Source organism: Macrobrachium nipponense, chromosome 17 (genome assembly GCF_015104395.2).
Source record: "Macrobrachium nipponense isolate FS-2020 chromosome 17, ASM1510439v2, whole genome shotgun sequence".
In the NCBI taxonomy this organism is placed as follows: Eukaryota; Metazoa; Arthropoda; class Malacostraca; order Decapoda; family Palaemonidae; genus Macrobrachium; species Macrobrachium nipponense.
Genome location: NC_087210.1, coordinates 1,748,890 through 1,775,934, shown reverse-complemented (window position 1 = coordinate 1,775,934; position 27,045 = coordinate 1,748,890). Strand labels below are relative to the sequence as shown.

Sequence of the window (27,045 nt, the reverse complement as noted above, 5' to 3'; positions counted from 1 at the left end):
TGAAGAAGCAGGATTTCTGATCAAATTTGGGAAATAAGCAGCAATTCAGCAATGCATCAACCTCCTAACTGAGAAACTACAGGCAGATGGAGTCGAAGTACTACACAATGTACAAGGAGACGCAGTTGCAGACCTGCTGAGTCCAAACAGCTGCTGTTGCTTACCTCACAGCAGATTTCTACTGTAGTTGTTGGGGATGAGATAGGCTTGATGCTGCTTCTTCACTACCACGCAAAAGATGCTATTCTGTACTTCATTCCAGAAACAAAGGGAGAGTCATCAAGTTGCTGCAAGTACTTGGATGTGATTAAGGCTATAGGCTCCCATACACTGAACGACTGTTTGAACGACTGTCTATATCGTTCGCAAAAACACTGCGTATGGGCGTCTGAATGCAAAAGTGGGCGGAGCTTCGTGTCTGGACGATCTCAGCGGGAATCTGTCACGACCAGGTTGCTGGCTTGCGACGTCTCAAGTCTGTCATACACAGATGGTTCAATGCAAGGTTTGTCTGCCGATAGTTTAACGCTATCGTGCGCTTCTCTTCTAGAGATGATGCCATTGTCTTACCGAGACAAAATCTTTGTTCAGACTGAAATCGGTGCGGAGATCGTTCATACTGTCTGAATAGTGTGTGTGTGTGTGGGTCGATAACGACAGTCGTTCAGTGTATGGGGCCCTTAATACGCAATATCCTCTCTCTTCACGCTATTTTGGGATGTGGACACTACTTCGAGGATGTTTGGGACTAGCTAAAGGTGTTGCATTGACGTTGATGAAGGAGGATTTTAATTTCTGTGAGCAAGCAGAGGTCCTCTACAACGAGGATTGGGGCTGGAAGGCTTGTGATGGAAGACTCGTTCCAGTACAGTCTGCAAGTGACATTGCGCCCAAATTTTTTCTGGAAATTAAGATGCAAGTGCATGGGTCAAGGCCTTCACTGCTCACAATGCAGGGAAAACCTATACAAGCAGAATTTCTATGTTTTGTTTTTCATGGTAATTTAAAAGGAAGACGTATAATGCTAAAACACGTAGACTTTATGAAAAAAAAACATACACCATGAGGATCTTATTTTGGTTAACTTTTTGTAGGGGTGTGAGTGGTGGTAAATTGGTTAAGGGTACAAGGAGCAGCGCTATCATAAAGTGTTCTACTCTATTCAAAAGAGCAACTCCCAAAACCCAGGAATACAAAAAAAAAAAAAAAAAAAACATGGAAACTGCTTTTTCCTTCGAGATTTTACGTCATATATTTTCTCCTTCTTAGAAACTACGTTCCAACAATTATAATGAATTAGATTTCTATGTTTCAATGTCCCCTGGGGGAAAACCATATCTTTACTGGACTACAAAACGTCCAGCAGCACCTGTTCGGGAGCGACAACCAGGCAGCAGCTATAGCTATGCAGGGGGATTATCGGACACGTCGTCCTAACGGTCACCACCACATAGACTTGCATTCTCGTCCACATACGTATGAAAATGGGGTGACGTCAACTAATACGAGCGTTAGCCACTGCAAGAACCCTGCCATAAACTAGGAACCATAGAAGTTGGAATAACTCAGCTAAAAAGAGACATTCGTAACCTGAAGACGAAGAGAGGTTACGGACAATTATAAAAGGTATTACATAAAAAAAAAAGGGTCTTCGTTTCATGTCGTACATGATAACACTTGCACAAGTGTGTGTGTGTGTGGTTTGTGGGGTTGTTTTTGGAGCCCGTAAGTGATTCAACGGCCGGTATAAAACACACTTGCCTATTCAGTCGAGATCTGGCCGTGAACGATCCGTGACGGCGTTCCCACCATTTTCTGGTGTCCAAAAGAAGAAGAATACGAGAAACTCAAGAAAAAACACGATATGGTGCCTTTCAGCATAAGGTTGGTATCAGTTGTTAGCGTCGACGTCTTTAAGTCTTGAAAATAAGAAGACTGAGAGACGGGAATTAAAATTAAGGATTAGCCATGAGATTCGTAAGAAAATTCCACACACACACTCCCAAATGGTCGCTGTTCTAATGTTGGCTAGTTTTTTTTTTTTTTTTTTTTTTTTTTTGGGGGGGGGGGGGGGCGCCGGGGGACGGTGGACGAACCGCGTACTAGAAACGTGGTTACTTGATGCTTTATACTGTCCTTAAGTAGCTCTTGGATTTGTCCAAAAACTTAATGCTAAAATACTGCAGAAAAGTGTCCATAACTTGTCACTTAATACAGTCTTCACGTAGCTCAGGGATCTGTCCAAAAACCTATTGCTAAGATGTTGCAGAAGAGTCCGTAACTTGTCACTTAATAGTCCTCAAGTAGCACTTCGATTTATCCAAAAACTTAATGCTAAAATACTGCAGAAAAGTGTCCGTAACTTGCCACTTAATACTGTCCTCAAGTAAGACTTCGATTTGTCCAAAAACCTAATGTCAAAATGCTGCAGAAAAGTGTCCGTAGCTTTTCACTTAATAGACCTCAAGTAGCTCTTGGATTTGTCCAAAAACCTATTGCTAAAATACTGCAGGAAAATCCGTAACTTGTCACTTAATAGTCCTACAGTAGCTCTTGGATTTGTCCAAAAAATTAATGTTAAAACACGGCAGAAAAATCCATAACCAACGAGAAAAACTTCAATTGGAGACAGACTACAAATGGGCGTTTGTCCAATACTATATTTCCAGCGCCGAAGAGCTCAGGCAGGACTCTGGAAGCAAGCATCCTTAAGTGATTTGTGCCAAAGACCCGACCTCCTCCTTTGGGGTGGTAGCTCCTTCTTCCGTATCCCACCCTAATCCTGCATACAATCTCCCCCACCTCGAGCGTTTTTAATTCTATTTACTTACGCCAATGCACACTACCTGAACATCGGCCTAACGCGCTTGCAATAAAGGCGCAGAATCCTATATAAATGTAACAATTCATTTAGCCCGAGTGAATACACCTGCGTCTAAGAGCCACAGAACGTCAGATGATGCACTTAAAATGCGTAGTGTGTTAACGCTCTTCTTCTTTTTTTTTTTTAAGTCATTATGTATCGCATGAGTCTAGAAAAAGTTGGGTTGGGTCTAGTATTTTCATGTTGCAACTCCGGTGGATTCGTGGCTTATCTCGTGATAAACTGAATATTGGTGGACGAGATCTCCAGTTATGAATATATATACATATACATACTTACACACACACACACACACACACACACATATATATATATATATATATATATATATATATATATATATATATATATATATATATGTATATATATATTGTATATATGCGATCGTGGGTTCTGTTTTCATACATTTATCTAAGATCCGATAATAATAGATTCCGTATATCCTGATTTAGTCATTTAAAAAAATATATTATATTAGAAATGATAGAACTTAAAATAGTAATAATAATAATAATAATGATAATAATACATTCCGTATTTCCTGATTTGATAATTTTAAAAATATATTATTTTAGAAATGATAGAATTTAAAATAATAATAATAATATTTTAATGATAATAATAATGGATTCTGTATTTCCTGAATTGTATATACTAGCAAACTTACCCATCGTAGATGGGTGATAAAATAAGGGTGCAGAAGTGAAAAATTTATATGTACTATTTGTTCAGCAATATTAAAATAAGGGTGATTACACGAATAGTCTCTCTCTCGTAATGTAATTCAATGGACAATCACTGAACACAGATAAATTCTTATTCATTGTTGTTTCCCCTCTTTTAATGATATTCTCTCTCTCTCTCTCTCTTAAAGTAAGTGAAGGGACGATCAATGAACGTAAAAAAGTTAGTTTTATTATTATTTACCCTCTTTTAATGATTCTCTCTCTCTCTCTCTCTCAATGTAAGTCAAGTAACGAAGACGGTGATGGGATTATCGGATTACTTAGCTCTCAAATCACAAATTATCTCCTCTCTATCTCATTTTTCGATAGCAAGATAAAATTATAAAAATGTAGTGCATTAATGTCGTTAAATGGCTCTCTCTCTCTCTCGTCAGTGACTTTCATTTAACGGAACAGGGATCTTGATTGGTTCATTTCTTTGTCAATTACTTTGCATGGTGATACGAATAATAATGTATCTTTCTTTTCATTATGTTACTGCAAAGACGCAACTTGTATGTCAGTGCGTTATGGCTACTGATAAATGCTCTTATGATCCTGTGTCTTCCAAAAAAGAGTAGAAAGTAGGAACTTGTCAGTTTCCTTTTTATTGTGTCCATTGGCAGGATCGAAATTCCGAACCAGCATTACCGGGCAGTACTTCTTCAACATTATTTTGTGCACTGGCAGTCCCGATGGATTTAAGTTATTAAAAAAAATCTTGCGGATATTGATGATAATTTTCATCTTCTATTGTGTCCGAGCTGAAATATTCGCGACTTTCTCCGGGGAAGTTGTACAGAAATTATGTATGAAAAATCGTAAAGTAACTAAGTCTACGGGAATAACCAGTCTCGTTTCACGGTCAGAAACAGGGAATCCCTTCTCACCCCCACTCCCTACAAAGGGGTGGGGGTGACCAGCCGTTTGGCCGTGATCGAATGACAGACAGACAGACATTACACCCATTATAGTATGCATATATATATATATATATATATATATATATATATATATATATATAATATATATATATATATATATAAGAAAAATGGTGGGGCTCATTCCAGGACATTTTTCTTTATTCCCTAGCCAGCCAACCCTCGCCCCCCAAAACCCTGCGCTTCTTAGTGTCATACCACTCTCCAGGGAGTACGAATGGAATGCAGACACTGAAATCAGGCCTACCATTATTGGCTTGTCTGTTCATCCGTCCTTAGATCTTAAAAACTACCCAGGCTAGAGGGCTGTAAATTGGTACGTTGGTCGTCCACCTTTCAGTCATCAAACGTACCAAATTGCAGCCCTCTAGCCCAAGTACTTTTTATTATATTTAAGGTTTCCTTCCGCCCTCAGCTCTTAAGAAAAACCCTGAGGCTAGAGGGCTGCAAATTGTTACGTTCGTCATCCACCCTTCAGTCATCAAACGTACCAAATTGCAGCCCTCTAGCCTGAGTAGTTTTTTTTTTCTTTTAAATATTAGTATTATTGTTATTCGAGGTTAGAATTAGCCATAATCGTACATCTGGCAGCTCTATAGGTCTTTTCTTTTACTACCAAAATCGAGCGAATATTGTCGCACTGAATCTTACTCTCTCAACCAACAGGGTTAGACCTACTTCCAAAAAAATAAATAAATAAAAAACACCTTTGCAACCTTCTGCAATATGCTCCTTCTAATCATAGACCCACAACCCCCCACACCCACCATAGCCCTCTATCGTAGCTCATTTCCACTTGTCATAGGACTTGAGAGACATGGCCGTGATGATGACTCGCCTTACAATAACGTTGCATATTCATGTATGTATTCATGGCCGTTGGACATGAAGTCTTTTCGCTTGCTCGGGGAGTAAGCTTACAAACTAATTTGTTGTTGATGTTGTTGGGGGGTGTAGGAAAGGTGTATGTAAAAGCCTAAAAAAAGGTCTAGAAAAGGTGTTTCGCTTCGAGTTCAAGATACAGGAATTTTAGGAGAGGATATTTACGATTTATTTATTAGGATAAAAATTTTAAATATAAATAACGTGAATATTAAACAGTGCACAAATATCATTTCTAATAAAATTTAGCGTATTTATTTCAATTTTCGTGGGCGAAACAATGCGCTATTCAACCTTACATTTTAGGGCATCTTAATTGACGTTAAAAATTATGACTATATGTTTACAACTTACGCGCGAGGGGAAAAAAATCTTGCACGTGTCCCGAGTAAGCTGGGGGTCGGAACTGGCTGTTGAGTATAAAAATATAACTAATTTATTATATTTTGTTACTGACATAGTCTATGTTTCGTCGACGCGCGCAAGAACAACATATCGGGTCATCATAGTTGATGATTGGAGTGTAGATGACCAACGTAGTCTGCAGTCCTCTAGATTGCGTAGTTTTATTTTATTTAAAAGGTTTGCTTTACATTAAACTAAAACTAACATTAAAGGACAGACATAACGGTTGGTTGGTTCAAATCCAATAACCTATATATATATATATATATATATATATATATATTATATATATATATATATATATATATATTCCGGTTGAGAGAAGAATGTCAGTTCTGCATGTACGACACTAGGCCGATATCGCGCACCGACAGATCGGAGATAAGAGTTCGAAAAATTCAGGGGGGCTAAGTCGTAAAGCTTCAAAGGGTTGTGGGGTGAGGGATGGGGGGGCTGTAGGTAAAAGATGGGGGTGATGAAGGGGAGACCAAAAGGAAAGGGGGGACGGGGTTATCTAAGGGAAGCTAACTTTGCGATCTTGTGTCCGTCAGTATAGCCATTGGGACAGTGTCTGTGGTACTGTATATTTAACATCTAGTGGACCTGCAGGTAATTAAACTAAGAGTTTGATAATTAAGTGGACATGTGGTTGGTTTATTAAATGTTAAAATGAATATAAATGAAAATAAATAAAATGTTAAGAATTAATATAGAAATGATAAAATTAAGAAAATGGTTAAAAAATCACATTGGTTAGTAGTCGCCCTCTCTCTCTTTCTCTTCCACCAAAGAGAGAGAGAGAGATTCTCTCTCTCTATCTCTCCCTCCAAAGAGAGAGAGAGAAATAAAACGTTAAAATTAATATAGAAATGATAAAATAAAGAAATGGTTAAAAAAAAATCAGTAGTCGCACTGAGGCAAGGAACAGGTGCTTGCTCTCTCTCCAAAGAGAGAGAGAGAGCTGACAATGTAAAAGAACTGTAATTTAATGTTTATAAGACCTGAGCGCCTTGCAGTAATCAGACCAACGGAATTGACTGATTCTCTGCTTATACTGATATATATATATATATATATATATATATATATATATATATATATATATATATATATATATATATATATAGAATTACGATTTCCCGAACCACGTCCAGCTGCTTACCCTATAGATTTATATCTAGCTGATAGTCTATAAACCTAGGTCCATTTGTTAATCTATAGACCAATGTCCAACTGCTATAGATTTTGCAACGTTATCTATCTAATATTATCTAATATATCATAACCGTCAGCAGGATATGACGCAAATCAGTTTCGTTTTCATTAACCATCGCCATATTTTTAAAAAGGTTATTTATACGCATCGTAGACAGGCTTACAAACTAAAACAAAATAAATATAAATAAATAAAAGATACTTCGGTTCAAGTTTAACATCAGTCAAGCTTAATCACAATTTTAACATGATTGAAAATCATTTCGACCTCATATCAGAGTAACTATGAGGTGTTTAACAATTATTAATCTCTCCACGGACGTTAGTACAACATAGGACGAATTTGGTACAACATATGACGAATGTTAGTACTACCATTACCACTACTATCCTGGGTTATGACACACCAACACGGAACTCTTCAACATAGGCTGAATGTTAATACAAGTAGCATGAATGTCAATACAACATATGACGAATGCTAGCACAATATATGACGAATGTTAGTACAACCATTACTAGTACTATCCTGCTTTAAAGCACTGGGTTACGACACACCAACACGTAGCAGGAACTCTGCAACATAGGCTGAATGTTAATACAACGTAGCATGAATGTTAATACAACATATGACGAATGTTAGTACAAAATATGACGAATGTTAGTACTACCAATACTAGTACTGTGCTGCTTACACAACAAAACACTAGATTACGACACCAACATTAACAGCAGGAACTTTGCAACATAGGCTGAATGTTAGTACAATGTAGACTGAATGTTAGTACAGCATATGACGAATGATAGTAACTACCATTACTAGTACTATGCTGCTTACACAACAAAGTACTGCATCACGACACCAACATTAATAGCAAGATTGTGCAACATAGGCTGAATGTTAGTGCAACATATGAGGAATGTTGGTACTACCATTACTAGCACTATCCTCACATAACGAACGAAGCACCAGATGACAAAATCAACACAACCAACAGCTATCAAATCTCGTGCACGATTGCAATAAGCTTCATTTATCAACTATGGCAGAAAGTATATCATATTCACCCACACTAAATAAAGCACCCATCCCATTCAAGTTGACCCCGTCGTTGCCATCACGTAAACTGAGTATTTTTATCTATTTATTTATTTATTTTTTGAAGCATCCAGAACACAAGACGCCATGACAGTTCCCCACATCTTCAGCTGCATTCAATTTCTTTTGCCATCATCGATTTGCAACCGCGAAAAGGCTTAATTTGAGCATTGGAGATTTAAGGCAACGGTTCATCAATAATTTATGCAAACTTATACGTGGATATGAGGCGGTAGTGGGGGTTAGTGGGTAGGGGGTCGTGTGTTGGATGGAAGACTTTGCTGATCGCAGAGAGATACGAGCGACCCTTTTCTTTCTTTAAGGGTGAACCTGTACCCCCGAACAACTTGATCGTTTGTCGTGATATTGTTTGAGAGAGAGAGAGAGAGAGAGGAGACTTATCTGTAAGATGGTGCTTCGTTAGAGCGAAGATGATTAAGGAAAGTATGATTATCATATCATGAGATTGCGAAATGAAAAAGACTGATTTGGCCTGGTTGCAGTATTATTAGTGGCTATCTCTCTCTCTCTCCTGAACATTTGCATTCTTTCACTGGCCATTGTGAACATCTGTTTTAGTTTTCAAACACGTTTCTTTTCATATACACGTCTCCCTTCATCAGCCTAACTGAATGTCTCTTACATACTGAAAGGAATATTCTTCTGTGTATATTATTATTTTTTTGCTCTATCACAGTCCTCCAATTCGACTGGGTGGTATTTATAGTGTGGGGTTCCGGGTTGCATCCTGCCTCCTTAGGAGTCCATCACTTTTCTTACTATGTGTGCCGTTTCTAGGATCACACTCTTCTGCATGAGTCCTGGAGCTACTTCAGCCTCTAGTTTTTCTAGATTCCTTTTCAGGGATCTTGGGATCGTGCCTAGTGCTCCTATGATTATGGGTACGATTTCCACTGGCATATCCCATATCCTTCTTATTTCTATTTTCAGATCTTGATAATTTATTATTATTATTATTATTATTTATTTATTATTATTAAATTATTATTATTATTATTATTATTATTATTATTATTATTATTATTATTATTATTATTATTATTCAGGAGTTGAGGAACCTGATTCATAAGGAAAAATATCATCAGATCTTTTATTTCATATTTTATTAGAGAAAACATACAATATTTTACCATTTTAACAGCATTACATGCAGTTTTTTTTTATCAAAGCTAAAACTTAATTTTACCAGAATTTAACAAAAAAATTTATCGTTTACATTTTACGAATACGTATAGTCTATGTGTACTTTAGTATTAACATTTTTTCTGTAGTTACCCATATAAGATTTTATCAGTATGTATCTATATTTTATAAACAACCTTATACCATCGTAGGCTGCAAATTGGTAAGTTGGTCACCCACCCTCCAATCACCAAACGTACCAAATTGCAGCCCTCTAGCCTCAGTAGTTTTTACTTTAGGATTCCCCTAAAATATGTGGATATTTCAAAAAGAACCTGCTTTTCGATATTTTCATTACCTGGCTGTTTCTTGGCTCTTAACTGTGGACTTAGTTAAGATTCTCTTTCTCTCTCTCTACCTCTGTCTCAGTCTCTCTCACTCTGTCTCCAATAATGTAGAGAAGAATGTTTTTTTCATGTTTTTCCAAGAGCCACAAATGGCCAACACCTTCAGGGTGTGACATCTGGGCTATTGACAAATGCACATCTTTTGAGGAACCAATCAAAGACAACAAGACTTGCAGATGGCCACCACAGCCATATAGTAGACTCGAGAGGACAAACCTGCAGCTGGTAAATTTCACGAACTGACAAAATGAAACAACAACAAAACTCCTACTGTGTACCCAGACACACACCAAATCACACACCTGTGCCAGAGGCACCTATTGCACCAACAACACCCACCTTGCGCGTCGCAACTTTTGGAGGGCACAGCATCCAAATGTGACGACCAAATGCATTATTATTCTCTTCGATATCTATGTGTGTGTGTGTGTGTGTGTGTCTCCCAGTTGCATCCCAGACCATCCAAGATTGGATGATGCAAAATATACTGGATGATGCATTTAGCAATTCTCTGGTAGACATTAGAGGTACCTCACACTGAGGGACCTCCTAGTCCTAGGGCAACCCGAACGAGCTGTAGGGTCTGTAAGGTAAGGTAAGGTAAGGTCTCTCTCTCTCTCTCTCTCTCTCTCCAGAAACAGAAAAAGAGAGACAAGGTGAAAGACAGGGCAATTAAGACGAGCTGAATACCTAACAACAGGTGTTTACTTGACCTGGAGCAGCCAGATCTAATTATATAAGATGAAACTATTACCCACGGAAATTGGACGCACAGCTGCCATCACTCGCTTACAGAGGAATGAATACATGAATAAACGAAGAAGAAAAGTTTGTAATGGAAGAGGGGATTAAGGATGGGATGACGGTAAAAAAAAGGTGTGAATACGTCATCAAATTTAACTTGGGGCTGGGGGTGCGGTGGGGGTGGTCACAGTGTATAGTACTTAACACACTGGGCGCACTTACTACTCAATTAAAATGGTGGATTCCTGTTTGTTGGTGCATTATAGAGTATTGGTCTATTCATGAGAGAGGGTACTATCGTTACCTCTGTGAAGACTATATATACTTAAATCCTGTATTATAGTCTATTAAAAGGCATATATTAGTCTATTTATGAGAGTATGGTACTATTGTTACCCCTGTTAAGACAATATCCACTTAATTCCTATTCATGAGTGTATTATAGTCGATTAAAGGCATACATTAGTCTGTTCAGGGAGTATGGTACTATGGTTACCTATGTTAAGACTACATACGCCTAATTCCTGTTTGTGAGTGCACTATAGTCTATTAAAAGGCATACTTTGGTCTATATATGAGAGTATGGTACTATCGTTACCTATGTTAAGATTATATTCACTTAATTCCTGTTCGTGAGTGTATTATAGTCTATTAAAGGCATACTTTCACGCTGGAAGGGTGGTTTTCGAGCTCAGCTGCCAATCAGGTGGTCCGAAGTTGAATTCCCTGCTCTGCCAACACGGAATCAGAGGAATTTATTTCTGGTGATAGACATTCATTTCTCGATATAGTGTGGTTCGGATCCCACAATAAACTGTAGGTCCCGTTGCTAGGTAACCAATTGGTTCCTAGCCACGTAAAAATATCTAACCCTTCGGGCCAGCCCTAGGAGAGCTGTTAATCAGCTCAGTGGTCTGGTTAAAGTAAGATATACTTAACTATTAAAGGCATACATTAGTCCATTCATGAGAGTATGGTACTATCGTTACCTCTGTAAAGACTACATACGCTCAATTCCTGTTTGTGAGTGTATTATAGTCTATTTAAAGGAGTACATACGTATACTTAAGAGAGCATGGTATTCCAGTTACCTTGAGCTGTTTAATGCTATCGCTTGGAATGAAATACATTACAGATGGGAAATTATTTAATTTTTCATTTATTTAATCTCCTATGCATTCATTTTTCATTTATTCATTGCTTCGCCAACTGGAATTTGAACTTAAATCCAGGAGCAGTTGATAGAGCTGAGATGGTTTCCCCCCAATAGCTCTCTGCATAGGCCTACGTAAACGCATGGAAACTTATTTACTGATATCACTTTCCACGAGTCATTGATAATATCACAATTTTGATGTAAATTGTATTTTTCCTAACTATACAAACCTGAGGCTTTACATAAGGGATTACTTACAGCGCCAACTGGACCGGTCGTAAGATTTCTAACAAAGTAGATCGGTAGAAACTGCTTGTTCAATGGTCGGGAGTCCCACCCGACTGGAGGTAAACATATCACTTTGCTTTAGGCCCAGGAACAGAGTGAAGGGTGGCATGAGGTGGGACTATGTGCAAAGGACCTCAGGTTTGTATAGTTAGGAAAAATACAATTTACTTCAAAATTGTGATTTGTTCCGACACATAATACAAACCCTCGGTCCTTTACATAAGGAAGACTCACTTATTGGTGGGTGGAATCTGAGTCTTGTGACAGACTGGTGTTCGCCCAACCTGGGTTCCCTACCCGGTTGTAAGAGCAAAGGGAGGGAGCCTAGCCTCTTTCCAACTGATCGGAGTGTACACTGCAGGATCAGTGGTCAGACCTCTGGACTAAATTCATAAGAGGGAGGCAAGCGTGCCTCTTATGAATAGCAAGCAAGAACTAGGTCCTATGCAAGAGCCAAATATAAAGTCTTGGGTTTGTCTCTCACTGGTGTCCACTTCCCCCCTTGTGACGACTGCCACCCTCTGCCCACAGGGAGAGGGAAGAAAAAGAGGAGGAAGAGAAGCCAGTCACACTCTCATTCACTCTTCCATTCATGCAGTCTCAAGAGGATGAGATGCTACCTTGTCCGTTAAAGGAGTTGGGTAAGCTACACAACTTGTTGAGCAGTCACCACGGGTCCCAAGGAAAAAGTGTCCAAGGACCTGCGAGCAATATCCTGAAGGTAGAAGGAGGTGAAGGTGGTCTGGTTGGCCCAAACCCCTGCCTTCAGTACCTGTGCCACGGACAAGTTCTTGCGGAATGCGAGGGTTGAACCAATGCCTCTGACTTCGTGGGCTCTTGGACGAAGGGTACTGGTGTTGGCACTCCTGTCTGAGTCGTACGCCTTCCAGATTACCTCACGAAGCCAGAAAGAAATAGTGTTCTTGGACACTTCTTTCTCGGTAACCCGGTGCTAACAAAGAGGCGTCGACACTCAGGCCTGAGGTGTCGAGTTTTCTTCAGATAGTGCCGTAGCACCCTCACAGGACAAAGCAGCATCTCATCCGCATCATTGTTGGTGAAGTCTTCCAGGGAGGGGATTGTGAAGGACTCAAACCTGGCGTCAGGGACTGAATGGTTCTGAGTCTTCGCTACGAAGTCCAGGACGAAATCGAGCGTAACTGATCCCCATCCCCTTGAGTGCTTAACATTGAAGGAAAGACTGTGAAGTTCTCCTACTCTCTTCGCCAATGCCAGGGCCAGCAGAAAGACGGTCTTGAAGGTCAGATCCCTGTCTGACAACTCTCGGAGCGCCTCGTATGGTCTGAGAGTCAGGCTCTTAAGTACGAGAGTCACATCCCCCCTTGGGGGCCTGAGTTCCCTGGGTGGGCAAGACCTCTCGAAGCTCTTCATAAGGAGTGATATTTCCATGAGAGTGGAAATGTCGACTCCTCAACTCCTCGCAGTTTAAGAACTAGGGCCAGGGTGTCTGTAGCCTGTAACTGCGGAAACGGAGAGGAACTTCTCTCGGCAAAGAAAGCCGAGGAAATCTGTTACCTGCTGAAGAGTGGCTCTGAGTGGAGAGAGACCCCGCCCACGACACCAACCACAGAAGACGGACCACTTTCCTTGGTATACTGCTGCAGAGGACTGTCTGAGGTAACCAGCCATCTCTGCTGCTGATCAGCGAGAAAAGCCTCTCGCTCGCAAGAGATGGTGGATAACCGCCAGCCGTGAAGACACAGGGGCTGAACTGCTCGGTGGTACCGTTCCACGTGCAGTTGGCAGAGCAGGTTGTGCCAAGGGGGAATCTCTCGCAGTGCCTTGGAGAGAAGAGCCAGTAGGTCCGGATACCAAATGGCCTGTGGCCATTTGGATGCCACCAGAATCATCCGAAGATTGCTGGTGATCAAAACTCTACTGATCACCTTGCGAATCAGGTAGAATGGGGGAAAGGTGCTGGAACGCGTCCTCTGCAGCTGCCCATGGGTCCGGCACAATTGAGAAGAAAACCTCAAGTTTTCTGTTGTGCCGGGTGGCAAATAGATCCAAAACTAGACGCCCCCACAGGTCAAAGAGCCTTTCTGCCACGTCTGGGTGTAGAGAACATTCGGTCCTAATCACCTGATTCCGGTGGCTGAGCTTGTCTGTCACTACATTCCTCTTGCCTGGAATGTACCTGGCTGACAGGTCTACTGAGTGAGCTACGGCCCACTCGTGCACCTGCACACTAGGCCCCCCTGTTTGTTGACGTATGCCACTACCGTGGTGTTGTCACTCGTCAACACCACTGAGTGTCCCATCACTTGTTCCCTGAACTCTTGGAGTGCGGGGAATGCAGCCTTGAGTTCTAGGAAGTTGATGTGAAAGTGCTTGTCGTGATGGTTCCACACTCCTGCAACCAGGAACTCTTCCAGGTGTGCGCCCCAACCCTCGGTCGATGCATCTGAGAACAGCAGCATCTCCAGAGGGGGAGTGCATAGAGGCAGTCCTATTACAAGGTTCCTGTCATCTAGCCACCAGGCCAGGTCCTCCCTTACTTCCTCCGTGAGAGGAACCAGGAAGGATTGTGGATCCCATGCCTGTGACCAGCACTCCTTTAGTTTCCACTGAAGAGACTGCAGGTGAAGACGCCCGCGAGGGACTAACTTCTCCAGTGACGACAGGTAACCGAGCACGACTTGCCACTGCTGAGCTGACTGTTCCCATCGAGACAGGAACTGTCTGGCTGCCTCCCTGAACCTGCTCATCCGTGAGTCTGCGGGGAAAACTCGTGCTGCTACCATGTCGATCAGCATGCCCAGGTACTTTATCCTTTGCTTGGGCTCGAGATCTGACTTCTCGACATTCACCACGATCCCCAGATCACGGCATAAGTCGAGGAGTCTATCCCTGTCATGCAGCAACTGTGAGCGGAAGCTTGCCAGGACCAGCCAATTGTCGAGATACCTCATGAGACGTATCCCGACCGAATTGCCCCAAGCTGACACTAGAGTGAACACCCACGTGAACACCTGTGGGGCAGTTGAGAGACCGAAATAAAGTGCCCTGAACTAGTACACCATCCCGTCGAGGATAAAGCGGAGGTACTTCCTGAAGGACTGATGGATGGGTATTTGGAAATACGCATCCTTCAGGTCCACCGAAAGCATGAAGTTGTTCTCCCTGATGGAATCGAGCACTGAGCGTGCTGTTCCCATCGTGAACCGAATCTGGCAAACGAATTGGATCAAGGGAGAGAGATCTATCACCGGTCGCCAGCCCCCCGATGACTTCTCCACTAGGAAGAGTCGGCTGTAGAAGCCCGGCGACTGATCTCATAAGATCTCCACAGCTCGTTTGCTCAGCACGGTCTTGACTTCTTCCCGAAGTGCTACGTCCCTGGCAGAACCAGGAACATATGTCTGAAGGTGGACCGGGTGCGAAGTGAGGGGTGGCCACAACTCGAAGGGTAGCAGATATCCCTCCTGAAGGGCATCCACTACCCAGGTTTTGGCTCCATAGCACTGCCAAGTTGCCCAATGGCTTCCGGCAGCAGGTGAGGGGGAACACTGTCCCTAGCGTTTCCCCTTCTTTGGCTTCTGCTTGGCAGGACCCCCACGGGAGTAGGAGGCTTCGGAGGAGGGCTGACGCTCACTCCTCGAAGCAGAAGACGAAGGCTGGGTCTTTCTTCTTGACCTCGATGAAGCTGGTGTCTTGGAAGCAGAGGAAGATCTAGCCAAGCTCCGAGGCTTACCCGCAGTTCCTCGAGGCTGCCCAGAGGCCTTTGAGACTGCCTGGTGTACTAGGCCGTCACTATCATCAGTGCGCCACTTTTCCACCGCAGGGTCCACCATCTCTCTGGGGATGAGAGAGGAGGAACCTAGGAACGGTCCGTTCTGTAGACCCAAGGTCACCTCTTGACTGGCCGGCCTGGTCACCCGAGCCAGGAGAGCATCCCGACGTCTCAGGACCAGGTTGGCCCACAGGTTGGCCGTCTGGTGGGCGAGGTAAGAGATGGCTCTACCTCCAGACTGACACAGTCTCCCGAACGCCGAGTCTTCCTCAGGAGCAATGGGTCCCAAGGAGGCTGCGACTCTGGACACCGTGAGGGACCAAAGGTCCAGCCAGGAGAATTCTTGGAAGGCTGCCATGGCAGTCGCTTCCAGGGCCGATGCCTCTTGCTGTGAAAACCAGAGATTTTCAGCCCACGGAGTTAGCCTAGCTATCTCCGGGTCAACCTGCTTGGTCGGCAACGGGTCCACCGATGGCACATAGAATCGCCGCTGGCGAGGCAGAGGAGGGGGAAGCAGCTTGTTCGACCTGCCGGACCTAAGTGAGCCCTCTTGTCCAGAGATGAGAGAGTCAACCTGCCCCAGCGCACCATCATCCTGGGTTCCTTCTTGGGACCCCAGAATGACTCCAACCTCGATGGAGGTTTGGAGGGAGCAACCACTAATCCTTCCCCGAGGTCATTGTGCTGACGAATCAGCACAATGACCTCCGCGAGGGACCTCTGTATCTCAGGGGTGATAGCGTCCTGCGGCGTTGGACCGTCTGATCCATCCAGGCCGATTACCTCTCGAGACACTCTTCCTTCAGAAGGAAGAACCTCGCCAGACCCCTTGTGGTCTCCTCCAACCACTTGGGCGTACGACCTGCTAGGTCCAAGGACCGAGCCAGAGTAGTAGGCTCTCGTGGCGGGACCGTGTGGAGCGCGCTCCTCATGGTCACCCATGCTCACCTCGCTCCTCCCAGTGTAGCCCGAGGAGGTTGAAGGGACAGGTGAGGAAGACCTGATGCTCCTACCCTGCCTACCAGTGGAGCCGGTGGGTTGGGAGGACTGCAGGCGATCGCCAGCCCGCGGTGGCGATCGAACTGCAGGTCTGGACCCGCGGTCTCTGTGAGGAGTAGCGCTGGACCAAGAATGGTAGCAACGGTCTCGTGTCAGGAGAACCACTACCAGTCGTGCGAGCCGTCTGGTTCCGGTGGGAGTGACGGTCGGGTGACTGGTAGTGTCCACTGACACAGTGAGAGCGCGCCACATCCTCTTGACGCGTCACGGTACCTGGTCCAGCTGAGGCTGGAACTGGTGACCAGCGGGACCTCTTCCTAGCCTCGACACGTGGCCGGTCTGGTGGGACCGTCACGTCAACCCTGGGAACCAGGGGATCACCACGAGAGCGATCACTGGTCTGGCGAGAGTCACCTGAGCGACTCCCGCCAGTCTTCCAATCCGTGCCTGGGTCCTGACGGTGAGCAGGCTCAGCAGTCTGGACCCTGGCTGCATGTACACTCGGTGACGAGATGGTTCCCGGTGCAGAGGTGGAACCTCTGGAACCAGGAGAAGAGGTACCAGTGGTAGCTGGCGCCCCTATGGTCCTTGTCTTCTTCTTCCCTGGGGAAGGAGAGTCAGGCCCCGTTCCCGAAGGAATGGGAAGACCAGCGGAAGACCCACCTGTCCCAGAGGTGGCAGAAGACGACGACGAAGGAGACGACGACACCTTCCTCTTCTTCCTGGACTTCTTCATCAGCTTCCTCAGGACAACTGAAAGGTCCTCCATCCAGGACAGAGCTGGGGCAGTTGCCCCAACTGCACCTGTCCAGAGGGACCTACAGAAGGAGCAGCACAACCACAGGCAGGAACGGAGACAGCAGGAACTGGAACAGGAACCGGTGGGCGGTCAAGCGGGGAGCTCTTTGGGCACTCAAAGTCAGGGGCCGGGGCGAGGACAGCAAAACCAGGTGGAGGAACCATCTCCTCCAGCGGCACGAACGTCAGCTGGGCCTGCACAGCGGCTGAGGGGGTCACCGAGGTTACGTGCTGCGTGTGAACCAGGTGCAGTGGCGCGGCATACCCTGGAGTAGAGATGGTGGTGGTCGTCATCGTCACCGGTCCATGGGTCACAGGGGCAACCAGATGTTGCAACAGCCCCTGAATGCTGGGAGTGCCCGGAAGGCTCAGCGAGCGCCAGACCTGCTGGAGGTCTCCACCCGCGGTGGCAGTCACACCTGAGGAAGCAACAGTCAGGTTAGTAGGGGGGGGGTACCGTTCACTCATGGGAGATCCCGCCCTGAACAGACGGAAGACCCCAAGTACAGTTCCAGGTCGGGGTGTAACGCTCCTTCCTCTGCGCTCGACAGGTCGAACGAAGAGGCGGAATGCAACACGTCCCCTGAAGGGGAGAGAGCCATTTGCGGGAGCTACCTAGGAGGGAGGAATGAAGACAATGTGTCAGTCACCAGAGGTGTCACGGGAGAGCTTTCTGACGACACCTTGGCTACTCTACGTGCCTTCTTCCTCTTTTCATAGCACTCCCACTGCTCCTCCAACCAAGAAACACAAAAGTCACTAGGCACGGACCGAGAGCACTCGCGCCCTCGGCACCGTGTACACAATACATGGGGGTCCATTGCTTCAGAGGACCTAAAGGCCCTACACTTACGGCCCTCCACACCAGGGCACAATCTCTGGTTGGCTAGGGGGCAGGGGGGCTTCTCATCTTCATGGGCTTGCACAACACTAAGTTCTCGATGCAAACCACAAAAACAAACAACAACAAAACCAATAAGTCCTTACAAAGTTTCACTCTCAAAGAACTACACAAGGAAAAGTTGAGAAAAACAGCTTCATTGATGAAACCATAGAAGTCTCATGATGATGGTGGGCAGAGAGGTGAACACACACGTCTACATCCGACAGCGGCCGAAAGCAAAGTGATGTGTTTACCTCCAGTCAGGCGGGACTCCCAACCATCGGACAAGCAGTTACTACCGAGCTACCTTGTTAGAAATCTTAGACCGGTCCAGCTGGTGCTGTAAGTAATTCCTTTGTAAAGGACCGAGGGTTTGTATTATATGTCAGAACAAAATAGTTTTTTTCTAGATTTTTCCATCTGTCACTCTCTCTCTGTCTCTCTCAGCCCCCCTTTTTTTTCCATTGCAGGATGAAGCCAATGGGAAGTAGGGCCATTCGCCAAATGGTGGTCATAGCGGCAGCCTTGTCACTTATCTTCGCCTCCATGAGGCTACTAGGCTCCAAGTCGTATGATGGTAAGTGTTTTTAAGTGTTTTTAAGCATTTGTCTTAAGTGTTCCAAGTGTTTTGAGTGTTTGTCCTAAGTGTTTTGGGTGTGGTGAGTGTTTACAGTGTCTGTCGTAACTGTTGAGGGCTTTTTTTCTAGGTGTTCCAATTGTTTTGTTCTGTCGTGAGTGTTCAAAGTGCTTTTCGTAAGTGTTTTAAGTATGGTAAGTGTTCCAAGTGTTTGTTTTCAGCTTCTGAAGAGTTTGTTATAAGTGTTTTAGGTGTTTTTTGTCATAATTGTTCCAAAGTGTTTTGTCTGTAATAAGCATTCAAATGTTTGTCCTGAGTTCTACGTATTTGTCGTAAGCACCCGAAGTGTTTGTTGCAAGTGTTTCAAGTGTTCATTATCTCATTATTGTTATTTATCAACATTATAACCAGTTTATTCTATCCGCACTAGTTCTGATGACTGCGAAACACAGAAGAGATGATATAGGCCTACATCACGGTTATTTTAAATGGTCAGGTCCTCATTCGCTTTGTCCTTTGTTCCTAATCAATTTGCTTTTGGTAGGCCTATGGAAACTGAGGGAGGAGGCTTACCAAATGCTGGGATATTCTTCACAGCAGGATTCTGAACAGATGGCAGATCCTAAAGTTAACCAAGGTACCGTGGAGTTAAAAACATGGCAACACCTCAAGGACAAGGTGCAGTTGCCAAATGTATTTTAAGCATCTGTTCTCCTTCATTTAACAAGTGGCACCACCTCAAGGACAAGGCGCAGTTGCCAAATGTACTTAAATCATATCTTCTTCATCTAGAGTTAAAAAAGTGGCAACACCTCAAGGACAAGGTACAGTTGCCAAATGTATTTTAATCATACTTCTTCACCTAGAGATAAAAAAGTGGCAACACCTCAAGGACAAGGTGCAGTTACCAAATGTATTTTAATCATATCTTCTTCACTTAGAGTTAAAAAAGTGGCAACACCTCAAGGACAAAGTGCAGTTGCCAAATGTTTCTAAAGCATTACTTCTTCCTCTAGAGTTAAAAAAAGTGGCAACACCTCAAGGACAAGGCGCAGTTGCCAAATGTACTTAAATCATATCTTCTTCACCTAGAGTTAAAAAAGTGGCAACACCTCAAGGACAAGGTGCAGTCGCCAAATGTAATTTAATCATATCTTCTTCACCTAGAGTTTAAAAAGTGGCAACACCTCAAGGACAAGGTGCAGTTGCCAAATGTTTTTGAAGCATTACTTCTTCCCTTAGAGTTAAAAAAGTGGTAACACCTCAAGGACAAGGTGCAGTTGCCAAATGTTTTTTAATAATTTCTTCTTCAACTAGAGTTTAAAAAGTGGCAACACCTCAAGGACAAGGTGCTGTTGCCAAATGTTTTTTAATAATTTCTTCTTCACCTAGAGTTTAAAAAGTGGCAGCACCTCAAGGACAAGGTGCAGTCGCCAAATGTTTTTGAATCATTTCTTCTTCACCTAGAGTTAAAAAAGTGGCAACACCTCAAGGACAAGGTGCAGTTGCCAAATGTTTTTCCGAAAAGGCATTTAACTTCTTCACTAGAGTTAAAAAAGTGGCAAAACACCTCAAGGACAAGGTGCAGTTGCCAAATGTTTCTGAAGCATTTCTTCTTCACCTAGAGTTAAAAAAAAGTGGCAAAACACCTCAGGACAAGGTGCAGTTGCAAATGTTTCCGAGCCATACTTCTTCACCTTAGAGGGTAAAAAGTGGCAACACCTCAAGGACAGGTGGCAAATGGTGTTTTTTGAATCATTTCTTCTTCACCCTAGAGTTAAAAAAGTGGCAAACACCTTAAGGAAAGGTGGGCACACTCAAGAACGGTGCAGTTGTCAAATGTTTTGAATCATTTCTTCTTCACCTAGAGTTAAAAAAGGGGCAACACCTCAAGGACAAGGTGCAGTTGCCAAATGTTTCTGAAAAATTACTTCTTCACCTAGAGTTAAAAAAGTGGCAACACCTCAAGGACAAGGTGCAGTTGCCAAATGTTTTTGAATCATTTCTTCTTCACCTAGAGTTAAAAAAGTGGCAACACCTCAAGGACAAGGTTCAGTTGCCAAATGTTTCTGAAGCATTACTTCTTCACCTAGAGTTAAAAAAGTGGCAACCACTCAAGGACAAGGTTCAGTGCCAAATGTTTCTGAAGCATTACTTCTTCACCTAGAGTTAAAAAAGTGGCAACACCTCAAGGACAAGGTGCAGTTGCCAAATGTTTCTGAAGCATTACTTCTTCACCTAGAGTTAAAAAAGTGGCAACACCTCAAGGACAAGGTGCAGTTGCCAAATGTTTCTGAAGCATTACTTCTTCACCTAGAGTTAAAAAAGTGGCAACACCTCAAGGACAAGGTGCAGTCGCCAAATGTTTTTGAATCATTTCTTCTTCACCTAGAGTTAAAAAAGTGGCAACACCTCAAGGACAAGGGGCAGTTGCCAAATGTTTTTGAATCATTTCTTCACCTAGTGTTAAAAAAGTGGCAACACCTCAAGGACAAGGGGCACCAAACTCAAGACAAGGCAAGGTTGGCAAGGAATGGTTTTTTTAAATCATTTCTCTTCAACCTAGGATTTAAAAAAAAAGTTGGCAACACCTCAAGGACAGGTTGCCAAACAACTCAAGACAAGGTGCAGTTGCCAAATGTTTTTTGAATCTTTCTTTCTTCACCTTTAGATTAAAAAAGTGGCAACACCTTCAAGGACAAGGGCAACCAAAACTTCATGGACCAATGGTGGCAGTTGCCATGTTGATCATTTCTTCTTCACCTAGAAAAAAGTCACAAAGGTGGCAACACCTCAAGGGACAAGGTCATTTGGCCAAAGTTTTTGAATCATTTCTTCTTCACACTAAGGAGGTTAAAAAGGTTGGCAAACACCTTACCCAGGACAAAAAAGGTGCAAACAACCTCAAGGACCAAAGGGGCCAATTGCCAAATGTTTTTGAAAGGGGAATCATTTCTTCTTACCTAGAGTTAAAAAACAAAAGTCAAGGCAACACCTCAAGGACAATGGTGGCAACAACTCAGGACAAAGGGGCAGTTGCCATGTTTTTTGAATCATTTCTTCTTCACCTAGAGTTTTTTAAAAAAAGAATTGGCAAACAACCTCAAGGACAAGGGGTTCAGTTGCACCTAGGCGTTTAAAAAGGTGGGCAACACCTCAAGGACAAGGTGGCAACAACTCAAGGACAAGGTGCAGTTGCCAAATGTTTTTGAATCATTTCTTCTTCACCTAGAGTTAAAAAAGTGGCAACACCTCAAGACAAGGGGCAGTTGCCCATAAGAGTTTAAAAAAGTGGCCAACACCCTCAAGGCCAAGTGGCCAACAACCTCAAGGACAAGGGGCAGTTGGCCAAATGTTTTTGAATCATTTCTTCTTCAACCTGGAGTTAAAAAAGTTGGGCCAACACCTTAAGGACAAGTGGGAAAAACACCCTCAAGGACAAGGGTTGCCAGTGCCAAATGTTTTTGAATCATTTCTTCTTCACCTAGAGTTAAAAAAGTGGCAACACCTCAAGGACAAGGTGCTGTTGCCAAATGTTTTTGAATCATTTCTTCTTCACCTAGAGTTAAAAAAGTAGCAACACCTCAAGGACAAGGTGCTGTTGCCAAATGTTTTTGAATCATTTCTTCTTCACCTAGAGTTAAAAAAGTGGCAACACCTCAAGGACAAGGTGCAGTTGCCAAATGTTTCTGAAGCATTACTTCTTCACCTAGAGTTAAAAAAGTGGCAACACCTCAAGGACAAGGTTCAGTTGCCAAATGTTTCTGAAGCATTTATACTTCACCTAGAGTTAAAAAAGTGGCAACACCTCAAGGACAAGGTGCAGTTGCCAAATGTTTCTGAAGCATTACTTCTTCACCTAGAGTTAAAAAAGTGGCAACACCTCAAGGACAAGGTGCAGTTGCCAAATGTTTCTGAAGCATTACTTCTTCACCTAGAGTTAAAAAAGTGGCAACACCTCAAGGACAAGGTGCAGTCGCCAAATGTTTTTGAATCATTTCTTCTTCACCTAGAGTTAAAAAAGTGGCAACACCTTAAGGACAAGGTGGCAACACCTCAAGGACAAGGTGCAGTCGCCAAATGTTTTTGAATAATTTCTTCTTCACCTAGAGTTAAAAAAGTGGCAACACCTTAAGGACAAGGTGCAGTCGCCAAATGTTTTTGAATCATTTCTTCTTCACCTAGAGTTAAAAAAGTGGCAACACCTCAAGGACAAGGTGCAGTCGCCAAATGTTTTTGAATCATTTCTTCTTCACCTAGAGTTAAAAAAGTGGCAACACCTCAAGGACAAGGTGAAGTTGCCAAATGTTTCTGAAGCATTACTTCTTACCTAGTTAAAAAAAGTGGCAACCACCTCAAGGACAAGGTGCAGTTGCAATGTTTCTGAAGCATTACTTCTTCAACCTAGTTAGTGGCAACTCAAGACAAAGGTGCAGTTGCCTAAAAAGTTTCTGAAAAGCATTACTTCTTCACCTAGAGTTAAAAAAGTGGCAACACCTCAAGGACAAGGTGCAGTTGCCAAATGTTTCTGAAGCATTACTTCTTCACCTAGAGTTAAAAAAGTGGCAACACCTCAAGGACAAGGTGCAGTTGCCAAATGTTTTTTAATAATTTCTTCTTCACCTAGAGTTAAAAAAGTGGCAACACCTCAAGGACAAGGTGCAGTTGCCAAATGTTTCTGAAGCATTACTTCTTCCCCTAAAGTTAAAAAAGTGGCAACACTTCAAGGACAGGGTGGAGTTGCCAAATGTTTTTGTACTTTCTGCTCTTCTAAATAAACATGCCTAGACTTATCTTCTGTCATGCTAGCTACAGAGAGAGAGAGAGAGAGAGAGAGAGAGAGAGAGAGAGAGAGAGAGAGAGAGAGAGAGAGAGAGAGAGGCCTGACGTTCTTCATTTGTCTTTCAGGGGAGATGCCGCCCTTTCTGCAAATAGCTGACGACCAACTGAGGCTCCTAAATGCATTCCGTCCTCACGCCGTGCCAATGGAGAATTTGCAAACCAAACAGGTCTTTGTCCCTGATGCCAAAAAAGGTAATTTTATTATTATTGTTATCATTATTATTCCTTTTAAGGGCATATTGCTATGAAGTAGTATTCTAGCTAGATATTATGGTTAGGCATCTTTCTCGTAGGCGAACCATTTCAATGGCACTGTCATTATCAATACTTACAATTCAGAGAACAAACTCTATTCGTTAGGAATGAGCCCACTAAAGGGGCTATTCATATGGAACAAGCCCACCATAGGGCCTACTCACATGGGGCATGACCACCACACAGGCTATCCATATGCAAGGAGCCCACCACAGGGTTCTGGACTTGAAAATCTCAATCTTCCAAAGAATATCGAGGTGTTCAGTTATTGAAAAAGAAAAAAATGAATGACTAAAATGAATAAATATTATTAAAGTAACTTATAAAAATGCACTGCATTTTTTTTTTTTTTTTTTTTGAGAAATAAAGGACATCTGGCACTTTGGAGAGGTTCCACAGCGAGGAACATTGACTGCACATTTACTCCAATGTAGTCTATAATCCCCTACTAATCCTCCAGAAATAAGTCTATCAGTCTATTATCCCCAACTATTCCTCCAGAAATAAGTCTATAATCCCCTACTTTCCCTCCAGAAATAAGTCTATAATTCCCCACTATTACTCCTACGGAAATAAGTCTACATTCCTCAACCACTCCTTCCGCAGAACTCCCGGAGAAGCCCGCCAAATTCCGCAGTGACGCCCTCATCAGCAGCCTCCAAAAGGTGTGTCAGACCGTCAACGTGACCCTGCCCCTGACGGCTTTCATGCTGGCCCACATGCACTTCGATCACCGGCGCCAGGCAATCTACTGTTTCACGCCGAAGGTCAGTTGGATGCCATGATGAGTAGTGTTGTGTCTCGGTTTCCCTCCTTCAGAAATGTCCGGTTGACTTGACTGTTTATGTGTAAGATTTTGCCCATATATTCTATTCAAATGCGAGATGAAATGAAACTGTATCCCTTAGCTCCACTGTAAGCCTATAAAAAGTTCTTGAGCTTTCAAAGACGAATCAGCGTCCTTGAAAACAGTCGCAGCGTTAGGAATCAGGCCTCTGCTTCTGTGAGGTTCTGCTAACGTTCCAGGAATCTTCTCACGTTCCAGGTTGCGTGCACGAGCTGGAAACGCATCTGGATGAAGTTGACGGGACTCGTCAAACCGGAAAAAGACTTGTCGAAGCTCTCCAGGTAATGGACACTAGCATCAGCCTAAGTTCTTGTGAGCATGAAGAGGAGGAATAAAGGAAAAATGAAAGATAGAACACGAGGTTTGAAACAGTTGTAGAAACTAAGAGTAAAAAGTTTGAAAGGTGTAACAGGAGGAGAAACTGACAGTAAAAAGGTCTGAAACGTGTGAAATGAGGAGCAACTGAGAATAAAATGGTTTCAGAGCTGTAACAGGAGAAGAAAGAGTAAAAATGACTGAAAGGTGCAACAGGAGAAACTGAGAGTAAAAAGGACTGAAAGGCGTAACAGGAGGAGGAACAGAGTAAAAAGGACTGAAAGGTGTAACAGGTGTAGAAACTGAGAATGAAAAGGATTGAAAGGTGTAACAGGAGGAGAAACAGAGTAAAAAGGATTGAAAGGTGTAACAGAAGAAATTGAGAATAAAAAGGTTTGAAAGGTGTAACAGGAGGTTAAACCTCTTGCAGTGGCACCAAGGAACAATTTCTAGGAGAGGGTTGAGGAAAGTAAGGTGGAAGAATGAATATATGTCGCATCTAGGGGCTTAAGGAACACCGCAACGAACCCTGAGTAATGTCTTCAATCATCTCTGTTCTTTGCCGCCAACACAGGTACACGATACACAGCTCCATTCCGACAATGGCCTCGCTGAGAGCCAACATCCCAGAGATGTTGGCCAACTACAAGAAGTTCATGTTCGTAAGGCATCCCTTCGATCGCGTCTTGTCGGCCTACAAGGACAAACTAGAACATGAGGACAAAGAGAGCTCTTACAACTTCCACAAGGAGATCGGGGCCAAAATACTGAAGAAGTACAGGTAATTAGTCTTGAGTCTGAGGTAATTAGCCTTGGGTCATAGGAAATTTAGTCTTGAGTCTGAGGTAATTACTCTTGAGTCTGAGGGAATTAGCCTTAAGTCTGAGGGAATTCACTCTTCCATCTGAGGGAAGTGAACTGAACTGAATGTAGAAAATTTAGGCCAAAGGCCAAGCACTGGGACCTATTAAGTCATTCAGTGCTGAAACGGGAATTGTCAGTACAAGGGTCTGAAAGGTGTAATAGAAGGAAAACCTTTTGCAGATACCTTATAAATTGTTAGGAGAGTTGAAAGTGAAATGGAAGAAAGAGAATATGAAAGAAAGTACAGTAAAGGAATAAAAGGGGTTGCAGCTAGGGCCAAAGGGACGCTGCGAAGAAATTTGAGTAATGCCTATAGCATAACATGTGAGGTGAACTAACGGTGCTATACCCCTTAAGGGGTTCACGAATGTCGCAGATCAAATCAGGGAAACCGCAGGGGCGACAGATCGATGATGGGAAGGTCAGGCAGGTAGCACCCCGAGACAAATTTAAGAAGTCCCTCTTAATGAATTAAAAAAATAAAATTAAATGTGGTCACAATTTTCCGTGTCAAAAATGATGACAATGGTTGCAGGGGTTTGTGGACCTGCAACCAAAAAATTAAATATCAGATCTAAAAAAATTAAAAACATTCACAAAAAGACATTCGTGCCTTCGCAGACGCCCGGGCTTCAACAACACCGGCAACGACGTCACCTTCTCGGAGTTCATCCGCTTCATCTCGGAACCCGGCCGCGGGACGTTCGAGCAGCGAAACGAACACTGGCTCTCCGTCCACGAGATCTGCAACCCCTGCGCCGTCAAGTACGACTTCATCGGCAAGTACGAAAGCCTGAAGGAGGACGCCCACTACGTCCTCGAGTGGCTCGGGGCCTCGGAGCTGATCGACGAGTTCCCCGTGCCGGACAGGCCCTTCCACGCCAAGCGGTACGACCCCAAGTACTTCGGCCAGCTGGACCACATGGGCAAACTGGCGTTCTTCCAGAAGTATCTCCTGGATTTCGCCGCTTTCAACTACACGTTCATCTGAGAGGCGTCGACTCGTCGTACGATTTCCTTCG

The 27,045-nt window shown here is 43.5% G+C and overlaps 2 protein-coding genes across 2 annotated transcripts in view; one reads left to right on the top strand and one right to left on the bottom strand.

Moving 5' to 3' along the window:
• LOC135196116 (FAD synthase-like) overlaps nucleotides 1-27,045 on the bottom strand; it is a 95,977-nt gene that overhangs the window by 65,618 nt on the left and 3,314 nt on the right. The gene's annotated exons all lie outside the window — the stretch shown is intronic.
• LOC135195990 (carbohydrate sulfotransferase 11-like) overlaps nucleotides 1,791-27,045 on the top strand; it is a 25,501-nt gene continuing 246 nt past the window's right edge. Inside the window, exons 1-7 of the mRNA XM_064222491.1 lie at nucleotides 1,791-1,884; nucleotides 18,794-18,900; nucleotides 23,809-23,934; nucleotides 24,604-24,764; nucleotides 25,043-25,125; nucleotides 25,734-25,940; nucleotides 26,645-27,045. The exon at nucleotides 26,645-27,045 is cut by the window's right edge and continues 246 nt beyond it. Of these exons, the coding sequence (XP_064078561.1) occupies nucleotides 1,865-1,884; nucleotides 18,794-18,900; nucleotides 23,809-23,934; nucleotides 24,604-24,764; nucleotides 25,043-25,125; nucleotides 25,734-25,940; nucleotides 26,645-27,014 (1,074 nt within the window). The 5' untranslated portion in view covers nucleotides 1,791-1,864 and the 3' untranslated portion in view covers nucleotides 27,015-27,045. The remainder of the gene's footprint in view (nucleotides 1,885-18,793; nucleotides 18,901-23,808; nucleotides 23,935-24,603; nucleotides 24,765-25,042; nucleotides 25,126-25,733; nucleotides 25,941-26,644) is intronic.